The following is a 23,056-nucleotide window of genomic DNA, read 5'->3' as shown; positions in this document are numbered from 1 at the left end:
CATTGGCAAGTTTTCACATTACCAGAAAGTGTCACAGCTACGTCTGTAAAAATTACTCTTTGGGATAAAGTGAAGGATTTGGAGGCTGGTGCGGGAATCTGCAGGCACTTTTAGATGCCCACACTTCGTATTTGACAGCAGTTTTAATATAGTGACATCTTTTCAAGACACTGCTGGCTAGAGGATACATTGTTTGTACTGAATAAAGCAATATATGCATCACCGTGTTACCTTAAAGTGAATTTAAATCTGATTCATAATATAATGGCTGTGAAAAAAAAACACCTACCCCATTCATTCATTCCAGATTTTTTTATATACCCCTAAATTTAATAAAAATTGTGCTCCAATCAGCATTCATGTGACTTATTTCCCTCTCCCAGTTCTTGTTATAGGGTATGCCCAGTGGGGTGAGTGGCATCCACAAGTTGCAAATAACTGACATGTAAGCTCTGTCAGTACTGGCAGACAGGATGAAAGCTACACCTTCTGTAGACCATTCATCGCACGCGTGATATCAATAGCACAGATAGAAAATCAATAGAGGCACAGAAGTGCACAAATCTGAGATTTTTTAAATGTAGATTGATAGGACTAAGTTAAATTTCTCACAGATAATCTCAAAGATAATCTAAAATCATAACTGAATATATATTGAGTAAGTGTACAGGGCAGTGATGATATGCAGTGTTCATTGCAACCAATCAGATTGGAATTGACCAAACTCTTAACACTCAATAATTCATCTATTATTTCTAATTGATTGTTGTAAGTTACTGAATTTTGTGCACTGTTCTGAGCCATAATGAGGTTTTATTGCGTTTTAAAATAATTACTAATTATTTGTTAATTTATTTTGCCATGTGCTTTTTTAACTCTGGGTTTGAGCTGCCTATACATTTTTATTTCATATATATTCAGAAATAAACATAAAAAGTATATAATAATCCTGTACTATCAGTGTACAAAAACAAATAGAAGAAATCAAAATTAAGCCAAAATAAAACAGCTCAAATGTTCAAATGTAGAGCAGCTACCACTGGACAGTGCAATCAGCACACATGTACATACAGTAAACACATAGATATATATATGGTAACTCTACTGAAGCACTCCACTAAAACACCAATAGTGTTCAAAAGTATACGCGTTCAAAAGAACCACAATTCCACAATTTCTTCCACCATATGCTTTCACCTATAGTATCACCCATGTAACCTATAGGGTTTCTCCTCACCGGGTGAGATAGACCTCACAGCTGATAAAAGGAGGTCATAAAATGCTTAATATCTAAATCAGATCAGCAGCAGCCAGGTCTGCGTCAGTCATAAAAGGTACAAGAAGATCTCATAGTGCAACACTGCTTTAACTTAAAAAAAGGAATACTGAATGCACCCATAGATTAAAAGGAAGACGGGACTTTGTGAAGTCATCACGCTGGGCAGTGACTGGGTGCCATCTTGCCAGTACAGATGCCAATACTTTAGCTTAAGCTGTTTCTAACATGCTTATGTGTCCTTTTATTCTGTGACATATTCTTTGACATAGCTCTTTAAAGATGTTGCACACTATTGCTGCTTTACTAGAGCACTTCACTACATTATAAAAAGTATCTATCTGGAAATAAATATAAAACTGAAATATCTTCTTGTTTTTCAGGGATGCGTCCATAATCTGGACCTTTGGACCTACATTCTGTCTCTTGCATATTGCTGAATGATACACACTAAAATAACAGTATGAAGAAAAATATGCTTCGTACCATTAATCGCATCTTCTATGTCACTAACTTGTTCTGCAGTTAACTTTGCACGGCTCATTGTTTCCATAGTTTCCTTGTGTATCAGCTGGCCTTTCATCTCTGTAAGATTTCCCTGCAAATGGCCAGTGTCAGCATAAGTTCACATTGTCATAATCTGTAAGAGTACACAATACATTCCATGCACAGCTGGATGCATACTGCCCCCCCCCCCCTCCCATGATTCCACATTAATCACATGGAGGCATAGATTTACAGTATATTTAAAATGTATTGCAGCAACCATACACATGACATACACATTATGTTACAACATTTGCATTGATATGTTTTCAGTAATAAATAAACTAACCAATGAAAATACACTAAACTTAAAATAAAAATCATGAAGCTACTACAGATTTAAAAGAAACCATCATTGTATGCAAAATGAGTTATTTGACTGTTACATAATTATTGTGCCACACATTTCCCTGTATTTAGGTTAAAGTGTACAACCACATTGGTTGGAGGCTGTAATGGTGAAATCCTGGCCTAGAGGGGTTGGCACCAAGTCCACCATCAGCTTTCCAAGCCAGGCTGAAAACACAACAAACCATCATTTTTTTACAGTAGGGAATGGTTAAAAGCCCTGTCAGGGGTAATGGTTAAAAACCTGCTAGTTTATTTTGTGTTCTTTATGTACCATTAGGAAAATGTATGCTCCATAAACGCAGTAGTAATTAGAGGAAATTTCCTTAAAGTGGATGTAAACCCCATTCATGAAATCTGACCTGGGCACATCTACCTGTAATGTTTACTTATCTCTATCCAAAGCCATGAGTCCCGTATCTTTCTGCTGCTCTGTTCCTTTGTTATCAGCATGATAACTTCTGACAAGCTCTTAGACACAGGAGATAAAATCAGCTGGAAATTTGTGTCAGGGAGGGAACGCAGAGACAGATAAGTAGAGAGCTGGTCTTTTCACAGCACAGCTCTGTAAGGCCGCGTACACACGCGGGGACTGTTCGCCCAACTTTGTCCGCTGAACAGTGTTTCGGCGGACAGTCCGCTCGTGTGTGGGCTTCAGCGGACAGTTTCAGCGGACAGTCTGACGAACAAAGTTTTTCGGAAATTCCGTAAAACTGTCCGCTGAAACTTGGTTTGAGCGGACAGTCCGCCCGTGTGTAGGCTTGTTCGTCAAACTAAGTTCCGCGCATGCTCAGAAAGGATTTACACGGCGAAGGTTGCATTGCAGTGTATAGGACGTCGTATTTCTAGTCCCGTCGTACGTGCCGTTCACGTCATCGCGCAAGTTTCAGCGGACTGTTTCGTTCGTCGTGTGTGGCCAAGTCCGTCCATGCTAATTTTGAGCGGACTGTCCGCTCAAACTGTTTGACGAACAAAGTTAGGCGAACAGTCCCCGCGTGTGTACGTGGCCTAAGTTTCTTTGCTCCTCCGCCTATATGGAAGGGGAGTGCCTTTCCTCCAATCAACTCACACACTGTGTAAGCTCAGACTCCCCTCGAACTGCTGAAACAGGAAGAAACATTTCTAACATTATATGCACATTGTAAAGAGTCTAGAAATTTGAAGACAGCACATGCACAAGTAAAACTTATATAGGTAGATTTGTTTCATCCCTGTGTATCATCTGAGGCTGTTCACTTCACTGGGTATAGGAAAAGGTTTACAATCACTTTAAGTCAGGGGAATTCTCTCCTCAGACAGTTGTCTATGGAACAAGTGTTCCATTGGAAGATTTTCTCACATTATTTTCTGGGGACAACTCTAAAAGTTTAGATTTTTCCCTTACTTTCTTTAACAAGGAGACAAATTGTCAACAGGACAAAGACAGAGGTGAATCTCCGCAATGGGGACACGGACAGCAACGGATGGTCTATCCCTTCCCAAATCCAAAATTATAAAAAGATTATGCGTAAAGATGCACCTTAAAGGCTTAAAACTGTGCAGTTGGCAGTGTTCTTCTATAGGATTATAGAGGATTAATAGGTGAGTCACCTGTCTACTAGAAACCATTAGATAAGCATATCATTGTGGAGAGACTCACTGGTCTTGAAGCAGGAGAATATGTTCAAACAAGAGGGTTTTGTTATAGCTAATGTTTTGCAAGATGAATTCTATCCTTGCCAAACCATAGCCAAAAATATTATTACTATCCTTTTTGCATATACTTTGCATAGTTTGACCCCTTTCACACCACGCCGCCCATAGCGTCGGCGGTAAAACGTGGTAAACACACCGCTCCTTCACCGCTCCAAAGAAGCTGCTGGCAGGACCTTTCCTGACGTCCTGCCAGCACACCATACTACAGACAATGGTGCAGCTGTTGTAGGGCAGATTGCAGGCGCTATTTCTAACGCTATAGCGCCTGCAAAACGCCCTTGGTGTGAAAGGGGTCTTATGTTAACTTGTTCTTTAAGTTGAGTAAGATATCTTTAACCAGCTATAGACATGAGCGGGCTACACACACCCAAATAAATGTCAGCTACATACTTTGGGCATCTGTAGCGCATTCAAGACCCTCTTCCTCCCTTGCAGTTCTCCAGCTGCATAGGACAGCCAGGACTAGCTTTGTTTGCACAGGAGAAGATTTTTATGCTCTTGTGTAAACTGACCCACAGAAGAGTGTGTGCAGTGTCAAGAAGAGTTACAATGAAGCAATGCTATTATTGCTTCGCTTTAACTTCTCTGGTTTATTCATAGCAGATCAAAGGTATAACATTTGATTTGCAAATAATTTCAGTTAAGAAAAAAATCTTGTAAGTTAAAAAGCTAGTAAAATAATAATAAAGAAAAAAAAACGATTTCTATTCAACGTCATAGGTAGAGATTTACTAAACCCACAACAGTAAAACCAGTCTGTTAATGCAGTAAAGCATGCTTGTTATATTCACTGTGTGACCTAAGGGATTAATCCTATGCATTGTGTAAAAAGGCTGTTTGATCCTGTCTTCTCTGATCCTCCCCTTCTTTCACAGTCCCCAATCCATCTGCTGATAGTACAGAGCCTTGGGGGCACCCTGCACATGCTCAGTTTGGTGTGTGTTGCTAGAGAGAGTTTTTTTTTGTTCTTGGGAGGCTGCATGTGATCAGTACAGGGTCCACCAGCACGGTCCAGACAGAGGGTCAGGGTCCTGCAGCCTCATAGGGCAATCAGAGGAGAATGAAAACTCCTCTTACAAGCCTAACCAGTGTTCAGCCAGACACACAACAGTCACAAGACTGCTGTATACTACTGATGAGAAAAGGGATTTAGCAGTTTATGTTTACTAAAATAATTGCATTTCCATGTTCTGTGTACTGTGGGAGACCAGATATCGTTAATGCAGGGTCCTGGGTTTAGTAACACTTTAACCGTAATCAGTGCTAATTAATTCCTTTCTCCCCTTAGCTATTATATCACTTATGAATTTTTACTATTGATAGTTAAACTTTTTTTTTATTTTTTTTTTAGTTTTTGTTCCTTAATTTTATTTGTGACTCATTTAAAAAAGTGCAACATAAAAATTGGCTTTTTTTTCCATCTGTAAATAACTTTGCTATGCTTTGTAATAGTAACAACATGTTAGTGTCAGTTTACACAGGAGAAATTATAGAATAAAACATGCACTTATCAACAGTAACACCTGTTTAAAAACTAACACTGATAAAATTATTTCTTTTCTTAGACCTTTTGCTTAAATATTACATAGAAAAAAAATATCTTTTCAAGACACTACCAGCAAGAGAATCCATTGTTTGTACCGAATAAAGCAATATATGTATCACCTTGTTACCTTAAAGTGAATGTAAATCTAATTCATGAAATCTGACCTGGGCACATATATCTATATTGTTTACTTCTCTCTCTCCAAAGCCTTAAGTCTAGTGTCTTTATGCTGTTCTGTTCTTCTGTTATCAGCATGATAACTTCTGACAAGTTCTCCGACACAGGAAATAAAAGCAGATGAAAAATTGGTTGGGGAGTTTGCTATGAATAGATTTACAAAGAGCTGGTCTTTTTACAGCACAGCTCTGCACATTCCTTCTTTTCTCTGCCTATGTGGAGAGGTGGTTTGTGCCTTTCCTTCAATCAGTTGTCACACAGTGTATGCCAAGGCTCCCCTCCCACAGCTGAAACAGGAATGAAAAAAATCTAACATGATGTGCACTTTCTAAACAGTAACAACATTGTTTAATCTCTGTGTATCTTCTGAGGCTAAGGGGTGAGGATAAGGGGTTCCATCCTTTTTTTTGAAGACAACATTAGTGCAATACATAAATCCAAAGCTGAAAAACTGTAAAAAACTGGTCCATTTCACACGGGGAGGATATGCTGGATGGACTCTGCCAGCTCAGCAGGGAATCACTCCATTGATCCCCACTGAGCAGGCAGATGACAGGTCTGTCTCTGTTCACTGTGCAGGGACCGACCTGTCAAACCCCATCTCTCCTCTATGAGAAGATTGGATGAAAACACACAGCCTTTCCGTTTTCATCCAATCCTATCCGATCCTATGGATGGCGAACGTATTGTCATCTGTCTGTTTTCAGCGGATCTTGTTGGATCGGATGGCAGGCGGGTGTCAGCGGACACATCTCCGCTGCCATCCACCTGCCCATAGAAGTCAATGAGTGGTCCACTCGAATCCACCTGAAAAACGAAGAGGTGGATCCAAGTGGGCCAAACGTGTGAAAGGGGCTATTTGTTTCTTCAAATAAAATGTTATTAGTTGCCATTAGAGGCATACGTTTATATATTTATTTGATGAAGACCATTCTGGTTGAATTTTGAAAGATGGTAAAAAAATGATTAAGCATTTTGTGCAATTATGTGTCAATATACTAATATAAAAACAGGATAAGATGTCTATATATGTACTTACCTTCTCAGTAATTTCATTGACTTCAGCTTGAATTAGTTCCACTTCTGTTTCAATGTTAGAGATCTGGAGATCTTCAAACAATGACTGATTCTTCTTTTCTTGAAGATTTTCCTTTAAATTATATAATTGAGCTGATAACATTTTGCAGTATGTTCACAAAACAGAAGGTTATTGCAATATATGGGGTACTTATGCCAGCCAATGATATATATCCACTTGCATTTATAAATACATAATAGAAATATCAGCAAGGCGCCAAAGGCAGCCAAAAGGAAATGGTACAGGGAGATATGACTGGTATACTTGTCCCCCTACACATTAGTCCATGCAAAAAAGGTTTCTATTGTGTGGAATTTTATGTTACTAAAAGAAGAAGATCATATCTCATTAGTCATACATGTAAAAGCCACCAGCAAGCAATATATCGCTGACAACCCTGAGCCCCCAGGTTTAAATTCATCCTTGTGGGCCCCATTTATTTTGCTCTCTATGATAAACACTTTTCTTTGGTACAATACACTGCCTATGTGTTTTACTGACAACTCCTACAAAAAAAAGCAAAGAGAAATTTTGGTTAATACAAAACCCCCTAAAAAAGCATTTCTTAACCTCTTACTCCAGAGGAACCCTTGAAATTATTTACAGGTCTCAGGGAACCCATGGCAAAATTATTTAATCAGGGGTCAGTGGGAAAGAATGCTCCCTACATTTGTGGAAATTGGGAAGAATGCTCCTTATGTTGGTGATCAGTGGGAAGAATGTCCCTTACATTGGTATTCAATTGGAATAATTACATTCTTACAGTGGTGGTCAGAATGCCACAGACAGCTAAATGTTCATTGGTGTCATATCAAGTGGTGTTGGCCATGGAGCCATTAAAGCAACGTAAGATGGGAGGTCAATTAGCCACAGCTCAAGGAACAACTAACAACTTCCAGAGGAACCCTGGTTTAGAATCCCTGCCCTAAGGTATAAGGTGACTCCAACGATCTACCCAAGTATTTATTTGTATGGGGGGGAAAAGGCCACTTACAAACAAAATAGTGCTGTAATGTATATAATGTTCTTTAATCTTTTTGTATGTACAACTTTAGAATGAGATAATAATCCTTGCTTTGTATTATATCTTTGTGATACCATATGAAATAAAGTAAAGACTGTATGATTGTACAGTATATCTATGATTGGTGAGCTACAATATCACCATGGTATTTGTCCTGCCTTTTTGGGAATAATATAATAAAAAAATTATTTTTGCACAATGTTTTTGTAGAAACTTTTCCCCTCAATGCATTTCTATGATAAATTACATTAGCGATCTTATTACAGAGACAGCAATCAATGGCAAACTGTAAACCAGTAAAATAAAAGTGATCAGCATCAATACCGTGAATAGGATGACTGATGAGTTAATGTCACTGAGGAGTCTGTTAACTGCCACTCCAGTGGATATGTTCCTTATTGTTGACCTGGTTTCATTTATTAATAAATCACTGATTCGGAGGTCATCAATAAGGTCCCAGATACATTTATCACAATCTAGTGAAACAGAAGAACAATTTGTTAGTTTCAGAATATGTACAGGGCAATATGTTTATGTATAACATAAAGAAAGTTTTTTTAATAATGTCATTTATTACGTAAATCAAGACACACAGGTACATGTTATTCTATATTAACACATTTAAAAGATTAAGATATGTAGGTAGAAACATGTGACAGTGTTATCACTTGACTAGTAACATCCATAGTACAGATCACGTCCATACTCATTTGTGATCATTTCCATACTCATTTGTGATCATTTCCATACTCATTTGTGATCTGTGCTATGGTAAAATATAATATATGCCTGTAGTAAAACAATCCAATTGGTATTTGGCCCCCAAACTAATCTTAAAATTACAACATAGGACACAAAAGTGCAAAAATCATACATATCAGTATAGATGCTGCATTAAATATAGCAATTAACTGCTTCCAGACTGCCTCACATACACATACTATGGCGGAGCGGCCCGGCAGTGCAAAATCACATACCTGTACGTGATTTTGTGCACTTGGTCTAGGTGGGGCATGCCTGCCCTTCCCTGCCCATGTCATTCATACAATAATCAGTGAATGTTTTTTAGCACTAATTACTGTATTGGTGTCACTGGTTCCCAAAAAGTGTCACTTAGGCCGCGTACACACGGAATTTCTAGTCCCGTCGTACGTGCCGTACACGTCATCGCGCAAGCTTTCAGCGGACTGTCTGTTCGTCGTGTGTGGTCAAGTCCATTCATTCAAAAGTAGGACGGACTGTCTGTCGGATTGTCTGACGGACTTAGTTGGACGGATAGTCCACCTGTGTGTACGCGGCCTTAGTGTCAGAATTGCCCGCTGCCCTGCTAAAAATCACTGATCACTGCCATTACTAGTAAAAACAATAAAAAAGTCCCTAAATCTATCCCATAGATTGTAGATATGTATTTAATTGGCATAAATTGATGAAGAAATTCGATTTTAAATGTTTTTTTTTTTTATTGGGTGTGTTTTATAACAGAGAGTAAAAAATATTGGGGGTTATTTACTAAAGGAAAATACACTTTGCAGTGCAAGTGCACTTGAAAGTAAAGTCGCTGTAGATCTGAGGGGGACATGCAAGGAAAATAAAAAATAGCATTTTAACTTGCACATGATTGGATGATAAAATCTGCAGAGCTTCTCATTTCAGATCTACCCCTTAGATTTAGAGCAACTGCACTTCCAAGTGCACTTTCAGTACACTTTTAAGTGCACTTGCAGTGCAAAGTGGGTTTGCCTCTCGTAAATAACCCCCATTGTTTCTTTTTTCAACAGTGTCAGTCTTTTTTTGTTTATAGTGCAAAAAAACAAAAACCACAGAGGTGAGCAAATACCACCAAATGAAATCTCTATTTGTGGGAAAAAAAAAAAAGGACATCAATTTTTATTAGGTATAGCGTTGCATGACCGCACAATTGTCAAAATTGTTCAAATATTGTATCGCTAAAAATGGCCTGATTAGGAAGTGGGTAAAACCTTCCGGAGCTGAAATGGTAGCATAAAAATGTAGAATTGGAAAAGATATATGCCTAGAGAATGCATAATCTGGTAATACTGCTGATGGTAACTCCATCTTAGCTATATCCCCTAAATCTTATAAACAATGTCTGCACATTCTTCCAAAATTGACCCAGATCAACTCCCCTAATTACCCCAATGGGCTAGATTGGGTCTGTAGTATTTTCATCCATGGAACTCACAGAACACCTCTCAATCCTTCTCTCTACTGAAACAGGAATTTTGCTACCACCTAGCATTTTAAGCATTTTAGCATTTTAAGCATCTCTAACTCAGACACACTGATGAAGCACGGATTGGCCAATGTGACATAGAGTTGATTTACTAAAACTGAAAAGTGCAAAATCTAGCTTGTGTACGTATATTTGTTTATATTTTTTACTTTCCAGGTCACAAAACATTTTTTTGCACTACCAGTAGTCTATTGTGCTATCTGGAAAGTAATATACACACAGGGGGTTATTTACGAAAAGCAAATCCACTTTTCACTACAAGTGCACTTGGAAGTAAAGTCGCTGTAGATCTGAGGGGGATATGCAAAGAAAATAAAAAACAGCATTTTAGCTTGCACATGATTGGATAATAAAATCAGCAGAGCTTCCCCTCATTTCAGATCCTCCCCTCAGATTTACAGCGACTGCACTTCCAAGTGCACTTGCAGTGCAAAGTGAATTTGCCTTTTGTAAATAACCGTCTATATTACCAAAAGTATTAGGACACCTGTTTTACACACATATGAACTTTAATGACATCCTAGTCTTTGTCCCTAGGGTTCAATATTAAGGCTGTCCACAAGGTTTAGGAGTTTGTCTATAGGAATGTTTGACCATTCTTCCAGAAGTCCATATATGAGGTCATTAAAGTTCATGTGCGTGTAGAGGCAGGCGTCCCAGTACTTTTGGTAATATAGTTTATATATATATATCAGGGGCGTAACTATAGGGGGTGCAGCAGTCGCGACCGCAACTGGGCCCTGTGCTGCAGGGGGTCCATGCAGCCCCCTCTACATATGGCTGGCAGCAGCATAGGCAGCTAGGGGTACCAGTGCACCATGCACACGGGTGGCTGGAGGTGGAGGATGACTAGCAGAGCTCCATGCTCGACTATCGCACTGGCTGCTCTTTAGTTGTGCATTCCCCTCATGACCTGTGTCCTCGGCTGGCTCCTCAGAGTACCCTCTCCTGCTCCATGCATTGCCGCTCAGCCCGATGTCTGTTCTTACCCCCCCATCTCCCCCTGGGGACAGGGGCCCCTTTTCACGTGGGGACAGGGACCCCCATCTCCCCTGGGGGCAGTAACTTCATCTGCCCTGGAGAAAAGGACCTCATCTCTTCTGGGGACGGGGACCCCATCCTGCCTAGGGATGGGGCACCCAATGGGGCACCTAAAAATAAAAAATAAAATAAGAAAAAAAACTACTGATGCCAGTGGTGGAACTACAGGGCTCACAAAGGTCATACCTGTGACCACACCCTGGAGTTCCACCGCCAGATTCGGAGGGAAGGGCCCTGGCTGGGGTTCAGGGGGGCCCTTCATGGTTTCTTGCATCGGGGCCCTGAAGGTTCTAGTTACGCCATTGATATATATATACTCTAGGTGACCTGTGACTGGATTTTCTTCCATATAAATTTAATGACAGCCTTTGAAGATACAAGAGAAGGACTCAACTTTCCTTTATCTTTACTTTACAACTTACCAAATGAACAGCCTGATCCACTTGGGGAATCAGGATCTTCTAGTAGACATTCTCCTGTTTTATTGTTACACGGTCCACCACCACAGTTGCATTCTACAAGACATGCAAAAAAGGCAATAATTATACACAAAATGAGTACATTACTCTAAGACAGGAAAGACATACACATGTTTAAGATTACACATAATGCCAAACATCTGTGTATTCTAAAAACTATGTTCATCACTATGTAAGGTTATAGCCTTATCTGAATTGCTTTAACTGTGAATTCTACCAGGATAAATAGCAGCAAACATTCATTAGTTGCAACAGTGGTACACCACCATTTTGCCATTCCTGGATTTTTTTGTAGAAAAGATTATAAATGATAGCCATGGCATTAAAACCCTAATATAATGTTTACGTATGCACTACAGTTCTAGTGAACTGATAAGGGATACTCTTAACCTGTTTACCTGTTCACTAGGGCAGAGGGAAGTAATACACTTGTCTCTATCTGAAAAATGTAAGTTGCACATAACTCCTCTGATTTTCACTCCACCTCCTTATTAAACCCAAAAGCAAACATTTATTATATTGCAGCTTACCAATTATTAGATGTGATGGCTGCATCAGTTTTTTTTTAGGACTTCTTTCCTTTATTTTCACCTGGTGAACTGCCCATTAAGTGTTGTTTTTCAACAGAACCAGCCATTATGCCAATGTAACAGATACCCCTGACAGGGGTGCATACAATACATGGTTTTTATTTATGTAAATACTGTAACTGCTTTAAAGTGTTAGCTGGGGTACAGCTTCATTATGTTTGTGTATCTAAATCTGTTAGTGCATCTAATACTCCCCTTTGCCCAGATTGATAATGATGCTGTCCAATGGTGCTCTTGTGGTTCATCCAGAGAGGAGGTACTTTAATACAGGAATAGGTAATTGGCTGATCACCAGGTAAAAACAGGGATCAAAAGGCTAAAAAATAAAACGAATGCAACCACAACATATAATGACTGGTAAGCTGTAATATATAATATTTTTGGTTTTGAGTTTAATACCACTTTAAACCAGAATTTTGCATCCCGCAGCTACCCCATACCATTTTGTGAGTAAGCAGGCTTTTTATTACTGAAGAGACATATAATGTTGGTGCTGTGAAGGATTAACTCCTGTGCGTATGTGTGGGAGTTATGTCATTCTTGTTAATCAAGATGACCGAAGGTGCCAAATCTAGAAGAAGACCTGGCAAAGGTGGCAGTGCTGGCCAGTGAGCTTACAAACATTGCATGAGGGCAGGTAAGTTAAGGCTGGCCTGTGTACGTAGAGTTTTGCTAACTTCAGAACTGCTTTTTTCTTCATAAAAGTCAATCAAAATGCAAAAGTAGCTTGAAGCAAGCTGATCAATGTCCATAAACTCTGTGCACCTGTCAATGAACTCTGCATACAAGCTATTAGGCAGGTGTAGAATAGCCAAATTCTCAACACGAGGTTGGGATTTTAAGATGGAGAATGTTGTTGGTGTTTATATTAATTTCTTCTTCTTTGTGATCCACTCTAGTCAGAATCAAAAGTACACCACACAGAGTCAATGGAAGTGTACTTCCTAAATTAACTCCCTCTCTCCACTTTATGAACCACCAATCTCACTCTTCCAAGACAGGTATACATCTAATTTGTGACAGTAAGAAACTTCTCTCTACTGTCATTTTGTATTAGCACTCATGCATCACCAGGAGGATTCTCAGATTACCAGATAACTGACAACATGGAGGAGATTAAACTGGTGCAGTACATCCTGGGTGGAAAACTTACATTTTTAATAGGTCAATTCTACTATAGTACTATTCTACTATTTTATTCAAAATAAATATACCCTTTATAGCAACAGTAATAATTTTTCAGCTACCCATCATGAAAATAAGTAGACAATTTGTGTGGGGCTCTGTCAAACTTGGGAAGGCCAAATATGTCATAATTACCTATATCAAAGGAAAGCTGTCCTACTTAAAACTACCTGTAGAATACATAACTTTTAGTTGTAGAGAAATCCCTATTCAATGAGGACTAATCAAAATCAACCCTTTTAATTCATTTAGCTGGTTATCTGGAGTTATCATAAAAAAGGGCAGTAAACCTGGATTGTATTATATTGTGTCTCCTCTCATTTCCCTCACAGCTTTAACAAATATATAGTGAGCTCCTGAAACCTGTTTTGGCTGGCTTTGAGCAATAACCCTCATTGACATACGGTACTTAGCTTCTGCTGGAACTTACTTTGACAGCCAGATGACCCATAATTCCAGTATCCAGACTTGCATCTATCACATTTCAGACCCCCTGATCCAGGTCTACATTTACACTGTTGACTTATGGGATCACAGTTGTTATCTATGGAAGCAGCATTGCACTTACACTTCTGACAGCCTAAGCAACTTTCAAAGCCGTAGTATCCAATCTAGAGATATATGAGAAGAGAATGATGGTTTATTCCATATTTGATTTTACCACTTGGCAGAGTACAAAACCACATGTGTAAAATATGTATCAAAATTATTATAGAATGGAATAAGAATCAAGGAAAGAAATCAGAATCTATTTATTTCTATTCACTCTAAGCAATGCAATGGAAAAGAAAAACATTTAGAATTCTTTATATCACTACAGATACATTTTAAATTAGTTGTACCATTTGGGGTACAAAGTTATTTAAAAAGGGGAATAGGATTTTTGTACTTACTGTAAAAATTTTGAGGGACACAAGAAGTCTTTCACCTTCAGGTTAAACTGCCACCTCCAGGAGGATTGGACATAACACAAAAATGTAGGCCAGCCCAGAATAACCTCTCCTAATTTTTGTAGCAAAGCAGTACCGAGAGCATGATCAAAAACTCATAGGGACAGGACCTGTGTCCCTCAATTACATAGTTACATAGTTACATAGTTAGTCAGGTTGAAAAAAGACACAAGTCCATCCAGTTCAACCTTAAATTGTTTCAATTGACTCCAAGAAAAGGATTTTCAAAATCCTTTTTTTCTTTCTTGTCTGTTGAGGGTCACATCTTTTTTCACTTTTGGTAAAAAGTCCAGAGTGAACAGTAGAAAAACTGGGGATTCCCTGAAGCTCAAAATCCACCTGAAGGGCCTTATGCCTGAAGCTGACACTAGCTGATATTACAACCTCCACTTGGTAGAAAAGTGGTGACAACTAAAGAACAAGTGGTACCCTTGCATTGGGAAATTAATACTTGGTGTCATGAGATCAAGAATCACTCACATAGCCTGTAAAGTATGTCTTTACTGGGAAAGGAAAAAACAGATCCTCATATCTGAACAGTTTGGGCCACGCAGAATTATAAACCAGGATGGATCTAATCTGTCTAATGTGGGGGTGCAGTTAAAAATGTCAGAGGGGCAGAGGATAGGGGGTCAGAAGGGCAGAGTACAGGGGGTCAGCAGGACAGATGATAGGGTCAGCGATTTGTAGGGCAGTATACAGAAGCTATTAACTTATAGAACAGTGTACAGGGGTCCACAGGACAAAGAACAGGGATCAGCAGATCTGAGGATAGGGGTTAGCAGATCTGAGGACAGAGGTCTAAGGGAGGCTATGGCAGTATAGTGCCAGGTTAGGTCAGTATAGTGGCAGTCTAGGGCAGTATAGTGGCAGGCTAGGGCAGTATAGTGACAGGTTAGGGCAAAATAGCACCAGGTTAGAGTGGTATAATTACAGGCTAGGGTAGTATAGTAGTGGCAGGCTGGGGTAGTATAGTGACAAGCTAGGGCAGTATAGTGGTAGGCTGGGGTAGCATAGTGGTAGTATGGTGGCAGGCTGTGGCAGTATAGTGGCAACATAGTGGCAATATGGTGGCAGTATAGTGGCAGGCTGTTGCAGTATAGTGGCAGACTAGAGCTGTATAGTGGCAGGCTAGGGCAGTATAGTGGCAGGCTAGGGCAGCATAGTGGCAGTACAGTGGCGGTATATGGGTAGGCTAGGACAGTATAGTAAAAACACTATAAGTGATTCTGCACAGTAATGTGCCAAGTCTCAGCCTACAGCAAGTGACCCAAAGCCCTGAAGACAATACATCTACTCACAGATAAGGTCGGGCACGCTGTGTCCATCACCGGATGTAGGGACCGCATGTAAGGCACCAAGACAGCAATTTAAAGACGGAGACGCCCCAGTGGAAAGTTGTGGAATTGAATCATAGGAAGGTTAAAGTCTATCTGCATTATTCAATGTAATGTTGTTTATACTCAGATTTGAGGTGAGAGTTCTGTGAGCTAATTTTCCAGTAGAGGCAATTAATATACACAGAAGAAGCTTATGCATATGTATATATGGACTTTTATCATCTTAACAATTCATTTTAATTGTTTACTAGTTTTCAGGACTTTCTATAAATTTATTTCAGCAACAACACTTGCTGTAAGCTGACACTTGACACATTACTGCGCAGAATCACTTTATATTGTTTTTATCTTGTTTTAGTGTTTTGTGAACACGTTTAGATTTTGCAGCTGGTTTTGGGTTCATTATATCACTTTTTATTCACGGAGATTAGTTTTTTTTGTCTGGTGTGTTTTGTATGCTTTTCGCACATTATTTTTTTGAGTAGCGTGAAGGCCACTTTTACACATTTACTAGGACAGTATAGTGGCAGGCTAGGTCAGTATAGTGGCAGGCTGTGGCAGTATAATGGCAGTATAGTTGCAGGCTAGAGCAATATAGTGGCAAGCTAGGGCAGTATGGTGGCAGGTTGTGGCAGTATAGTGGCAGGTTAGGGCAGTATAGTGGCAGACTAGTGCAGTATAGTGGCAGTATAGTGGCAGGCAGGCTGGGGCTGTATGTAGTGACAGTGTGCTCAGCCACTTACAGCATGGCTAGAGTTAAGGACTCCTGAGTGGGTTCCTCCACTTTTACCTTCTTCAGCTGAGAGATCAGCCTGAGTGAAAGAGTCTGTGGAGGGAGTGATGGAGGCAGCCAAACCCCCAGCCCCACCAACCAACTCCAGCTGCCTCGGGAGCCAGTAAAGATCCCAGAGGGACAACCTAAACTTATTAGACAGGGGGCAGGTACAGGCAGCCTCCACCGACCCACTGGGCCCCCCTGCTAATCCGATGGTCTTCCAAACTCGGGAGTGCACTTATTTTTGTAGAGCTGCAATGACAGGGAAAGTGCAGCTGTCTGAAATATGGTAGAGCAGCACAGTGTCCAAGGTGGAGGAGGGCAGCAGTTTGCCTTGGAAGGGGCACTACTGAAATCTGGGGGGGGGGCATAGCCCACCCCGCACCCCCTAGATCTAGCCCTGACGAGAAACCCTACAGGGTCAGTCCGAGAAGACCAAAAGGAGTCAGTAGCTAGGAGACAGAGAATCACAGTCTGAACTGTAGTCAAACAAGGAAGAGAGACTCCTCCCAGAGAAGTGGACATGGACAGAGGGACTCAAGAAGGATGTCCTGCTTGAGAAGAGGAACAGAAATTGCCCTAGGTCAGAATTAAGTCTTAGGTCTAACCCACCTGATCCCTTTACAGGTATGAGGTTTCATGGACTGAAAGGGAATAAGAGCAAACACTTATCTCACAGAGAAAATTAACATCAGGGAAGAACCACTTGAGGATGAATTAGAGTAAAATAATTACTCCAAGGAGTCCAAACAGTGGTTCCTATGAATGCAGTGGGAACCAAACTCTGACCAGACAAGTCACAAGGCACATGGATAAAGTACAGGGGAAGTCCCCATACAAGGACATTGCAAGGAATGGAGGCTTAACCATAAATGGCAAGATAGAACCCAGACTTGAGTTCTAGCCCTATCCTCCTGGTAAAAAGGCAAGAAACCCCTGGGGTAAAGCTGCATGATAAACCTTGCAGGAACATCCTTATTATGCCTAATCTCAGGCATTCCAAACTTCTGAAGTAACCAATGGATTGCTGGGTCCTTCTGCCATGCCTCAGTGTTGACTTGCACTGGTCTGAAACTGATGCTCACCAACACACTAGTAACAATGTAAAGGGTTTTATTAGGACCAGGACAAGCCCTGCAAATGAACAATTAGCTTAGACAGCTAGAGCAACAACAGGTTTAACCCGACAGGGTCTATGACTCTTGTTCTATGCTATCACCTGAAAGTGGCCTTTCCAAACGCATTGAGTGGATAAGTCAGAATAACCTGGCTGACAACAATGTAATAAATCATAGTAGAGAAATAACGCTAAAAGAGAACACCAGCAGCTGTTATAAACACTATTACCTAGCTACTGTTTCTAGGGCCTATCTGTACCAATGGCCAGTGGAAGAACAGATAAACAGTTTGACATTGGTGGGACCCATAAACTTACACTACTTTCAAAGTGAGAGTATTTGTAATCCACAAGGAAACACTCTCAAAGCATCCTGGGCAGATTTTTCTGGGGGCATCAAAGTTCAGAAACAGCAAGCACCTTTACCACAAAGGCCTCTCACCCTTATGCTATGTAGGTATCCTTGGGTCAGCAAAGAGGTCACACCACACTTTTGGGCTCCTCTCTCATACCTGACCCTGCTTGCACCCCAGTTCTGACTGAGTATGCTGAAGTCATATTTGAAGTGACCCTGTTAGGTTGTGATTAACTACCTTTATACCAGCATGCAAAAAATGAGTTGACTTTGGGGTCTGCTTTCCAAATGGAGATCATTTTGTTGGCATTTTTACTGTCCTAACATTTTTATTTGATATGTTTTAAAAACAGAAAGTGAAACAGGTTGTATTTATTTATTTTTGTTCTTTTTTTTCTTTATATGGTAAAAATAAAAAATAAAAAGTGGTTAGTAAATACCACAATAGAAAATTCTGTCATTCTCAAAAAATGATGTAAAATAAATTTGGATACAGTGTTACGGAGTAATTACAGTCAAACTATCAAAGCAAAAATTACAAAATGGCCTGAGAAAAGAAGAAGGTGTAACATGATGACATTGGATGGTTAAACCATGCGTATAACTTTTATGTATTGAGGCTTTATTAGTATGGCACTGATACAGTAGACAATGTTTAACATTATAGCTGAAAAAGAATGCATAAAATCCCAATAATCCAATAATTGGATGTCTCCAGATATAGAACCTAATACTCACTTGACAGCGGTCACAAGTTACTCCAGTTACACCTGGTTTGCAGTGGCATTTTCCTGTGATATCACTGCAGGAATCTGTACCACATTTTGAACAGCGACACGCTGAAATAGTAATAAAGGTTGTGAATGTATCTATGTGCAGTCATAGCAATCAGCAATTTAATGAAAACCTATAAAATGTCTAAAGCTTGCCATAAATAATTTGAATTTAAACAGATTTCTGCTGAATCAGCTGAAATTTAAGCTTTGTGTGGCTGTGCAAGTATCACCAAGCTCGACTAAAGATGATTTAGAAACTGACTGAGCCAGGTAGAAAATCCTATCAAATGCAGTCATTGTTTGGCTATACCAGTGATGGCGAACCTTTGGAACTACATTTCCCATGATGCTCATACACTCTACAGTGTAGTTGGGCATCATAGGAAATGTAGTTCCAAAACATCTCGGGTGCCAAGATTCACCATCACTGGGCTATACAATAGCCAGCAATGGAGATCCTTCTATCCACGCTGTTTACCGTGGATGGGAAAATCAGTTGATTTTCTCCCTTTCAGTCTGTAGGCTGAACAAGAGGAAATGAGGCATGTATGGCTATCCTAAGGCAGTGATGTTAAACTGATGGACTGATGGTGACATTTCATGCACCCTAGGCTGTAGGAGTTAGAATGACCATGGTCTCTAACAGATTATTAAACATTTTAGTAATCCAGGCCTTTCAATTCTTCAGTTTAATTACTGACTTCCCTAAGTTATGCAGGTACCATGGCTAATTTCATTCAGTCAGTGCCTTTCTTACATATATTCAGCTAATAAACGTTTGAATCAGCTGTGTCAGTAGTGATATAGACTAATTAATATTTTATTTTGGGGTATTACAACTTCTCCAGAACCCACCTGACCAATATCTTTTTGTAGAAACACCATACTGAATATGGAGGCTTATTTTATAACAGGTACAAAACACTCCACTGTTTTTAACCTCTAGACCTTTATATTTACACTTACCTGATAATAAAGCAAACCCTTGACAAGAGTTTTCTGACATACTTCAGGACTCATAATGATCATAATGTGAAAGGCATAGAGATGATCAGGAACAGAGTGTTCTGTAGCTATTGGAGTGAATCATGTTGAAGGTTCTGGAACCTGTGATATCACTCAGAATGAAAAAGCTGAAGTGATGGGCACATATTCAACATTTTTCAGTGTGTCTATGCTGCTGAGTTTTTCAACTTTTTATATCCTTCGTTTAACTAAACTTAAATGGGTTTTCCTTCTCAAATAACATATTGTTATTTTGTTTTGATGTGCTGCTTGCATAGAATATGGATATTTCCACAGATTTAGTTATTAGTATTTTTAGAAATACAGGAAATCTGTGTGTAAAAGAAAAGTATTGGTTTGGGTTGTTTAAAAAAATCATACTTGTCTAGGTGGAAGCAGCATAGACACAATGCTGAATCTGCCCCCCGTCATCTCTAAGGGTGAGAACTGAGTGATCTACTAATTGCTTAGTCACCGGCTCTCTACTCTGCCCTCCCCACTCCCAGTGGAGTGCTGGGCTGTGGGTTGGCTGGCTCAGGCTCTAAGTGGCTTACTGAAAGGCTGAGCCAGGTGCTGGTCCAGGCTCCTGGGTGGATCCCAACCATATGGCCACTATCTTTCCCCAGCCAGGATCAGCTCTGTAATGTCAGCCAACAGCCAACTTCAGCTCACTGTCAGCTGAAAACAGGTCACGGTAGTGCAGAACAAACTGCACTCCTGTGATCCATAGGAGAAGTACAGCCAAACGAGCTTTGGCTGTACTTCTCTTTATGTAGGCTGCAATTACTCACTTGGCTGTGGTACAAGTATGTAGAGGTAGTAGTGAGTAGAGTAGTGAAGTCAGATTTACTTATCTTCATACATGTTAGTGACTCTGGCTTGCAGCCGAGGGTACTTAGGGAACTCAGTCAAGTAATTGCCAGACCATTGTTCCTAATTTTTACTGACAGTCTACTGACTTGTACCAGCTGATTGGAGAAAAGCCAATGTAGCACCAATATTTAAAAAGGGCCCAAAATGCATCCATGGGAATTACCGACCAGATAGCATAACATCAATAATATATAAACTCTTGGAGTGGATGATAAGAGACTATATATAAGATTTTAGTAATGAGAAAGGTATCATTAGAAGTAATCAACATGGATTCATGAAGAATCGTACTTGCCAAACCAATCTATTAACCTTCTATGAGGAGGTGAGTTGCCATCTAGATAAAGGAAGGCCCGTAGACGTGGTATATCTGAATTTTGCAAAAGTATTTGACACAGTTCCCCATAAATGTTTACTGTACAAAATAAGGTCTGTTGGCATGGACCATAGGGTGAGTACTCAGAATGGTCAGTGTTGGGTAGTGGGGTCCCCCAGGGTTCTGTGCTGGGACCAATCCTATTTAATTTGTTCATAAACGACCTGGAGGATGGGGTAAACAGTTCAATCTCTGTATTTGCAGATGATACTAAACTAAGCAGGGCAATAACTTCACAGCAGAATGTGGAAACCTAGCAAAAAGATCTGAACAAATTAATGGGGTGGGCAACTACAATGCAAATGAGGTTATGAATGAGGTTATATAAATGTAGAAAAATGTAAAATAATGCATTTGGGTGGCAAAAATATGAATGCAATTTATACACTGGGGGGAGATCCTCTTGGGGAATCTAGGATGGAAAAGGACCTGGGGGTCCTAGTAGATGATGGGCTCAGCAATGGCATGCAATCCCAAGCTGCTGCTAACAAAGCAAACAGAATATTGACATGCATTAAAAAGGGGATCAACTCCAAAGATAAAACGATAATTCTCCCGCTCTACAAGACTCTGCTCTGGCCACACCTAGAGTATGCTGGCCAGTTCTGGAAGCTATGTAACTCCAAACTATGGAAACCACTGGATGTACCTGACATTCAGGCAACTAGTATCCTCAGAAGGTCAGCCTAAATGTTACCTTAAATGTAAGATACTGAATATTTATTTTAATTGGACACTTTAATATTAAATAAAGATTATTGAGCAGACCTCTGTAGACAGTACGGAAAGTTTGGGAACCATTCATTTGTGCATAATAGTTCCTGGAACTAATGAACATGATGCAAATATAAAAACTTTAAAACTATAAACCAATCAACTAACTTTTCTTTGCTTCTTAGGCCCCTTTTCACACTAGCAGACTCATCAGGTCTGCCTGTCAGCTTTTCAAATTAACCTGATCGGACACTCCAGTCTCCTCTATGGAGCGATTAGTGTCAACGGACATGAGCCCATTGACACCCGCCAACATCCGATCTTGTCCACTAAAAACAGACAGATGGGGTTCCCCATCTGTCTGGCAGATCGGATGGCAGTTGGGTGTAAACGGACAGGTGGTCCGTTTGCATCTAACTGTCCATTGAGGAAAGCGGGCTTTGGCTATGTTTATTCCGCATAAGCGGAGCTTACACGGACCAGCCACCCGCCTGCTCAGTGGGGATCAGCAGACAGATCCCCACTGAAGATATGGTTACCTGGTTCGGCAGAATTTGTTTAATACTTTTTTTAAGATGCAACTTTGTTTTTCAATCCGTAGTATGGACCACATACTAATATGTGCACTTGCATGATTTTTAATAACTTACTGTTGCATTTAACATTTTATTGTATTACATTTTTCATCTGCATTCTGTCATATTGCTTACAATAACGTTTCAAGTTATTGTTAAGGGTTTCATGAGGTTTCCAAAAAAAATCCAAATGGCAGGTTGCTGTCGTAGAAGAGCTGGTATACTTACCTTTCTGATGACCAATGTTTCATACCTTCCTTTTGTTCTAGCTCTACAGTCAGATTTTGTGGCATTCAACACTTCCGAGAATGTTGGATGGCTTTGAATATAACATTGCAATGTGGTTCTTCCTTTGATCCCCACACCCCTATATTACTCAAAATGAAGAGTCTGACGGGGCTGCAATGCTGGAACAGAACAAAGGTAGGAGACATAGGCCATCGGATAATTGAGTATAACATCTCTTCTATTGTAGGGACCTGACATTTGGATTTTTTAGGGAATCAACAGGATTTCTTTAATGACCATGGCACTGGCATATAAATATGTAAGTAAGCAGTTTAAGAAAATAAGTCTAAGCTTTACCTGTGCAGTTTTTAGCCATTCTAGCATCCCCATAATACCCGGGTGCACAGCGCTCACAGTGAAATCCTGTGGTGTTGCCCATACAACTGTTGCATTGCCCTGTGACTTCATTACAGTCTTCAAAAATCAGGTTGGGATCTGAATTTCCACTGCAATCACATTTTCGGCATGTGCCACCTATTAGCAGTGGGTTGCCATAATAACCTGGTGCACACCTAAAATAAAAGAGAAGTAACCATAACAAGCTGTACTGTATTCATGAGGACAGCTTGTAAATCATCCTGTAAAATGTTAAAATAAACCATGCTTGTTTATAAGTTTGGCATACCTACATTAACATTTTTACTAGTTTAGATAATTCTTACTGATTGTAACT

General features: G+C 39.9%; 1 protein-coding gene across 1 annotated transcript in view; it reads right to left on the bottom strand.

Annotated features, from left to right (window-relative positions):
* Nucleotides 1–23,056, bottom strand: part of LAMA4 (laminin subunit alpha 4) — a 183,996-nt gene that overhangs the window by 83,932 nt on the left and 77,008 nt on the right. The window contains exons 5-11 of the mRNA XM_077487095.1: nt 22,681–22,895; nt 18,515–18,615; nt 13,670–13,850; nt 11,408–11,500; nt 8,015–8,166; nt 6,628–6,738; nt 1,763–1,874 (exon numbers count right to left, since the gene is read on the bottom strand). Of these exons, the coding sequence (XP_077343221.1) occupies nt 1,763–1,874; nt 6,628–6,738; nt 8,015–8,166; nt 11,408–11,500; nt 13,670–13,850; nt 18,515–18,615; nt 22,681–22,895 (965 nt within the window). The remainder of the gene's footprint in view (nt 1–1,762; nt 1,875–6,627; nt 6,739–8,014; nt 8,167–11,407; nt 11,501–13,669; nt 13,851–18,514; nt 18,616–22,680; nt 22,896–23,056) is intronic.

Source organism: Lithobates pipiens, unplaced genomic scaffold, assembly GCF_037356315.1.
Source record: "Lithobates pipiens isolate NorthernLeopardFrog02 unplaced genomic scaffold, aLitPip1_a1.2 Scaffold_18, whole genome shotgun sequence".
Classification (NCBI taxonomy): Eukaryota; Metazoa; Chordata; class Amphibia; order Anura; family Ranidae; genus Lithobates; species Lithobates pipiens.
This window is presented reverse-complemented; position numbering and strand designations above follow the sequence as displayed.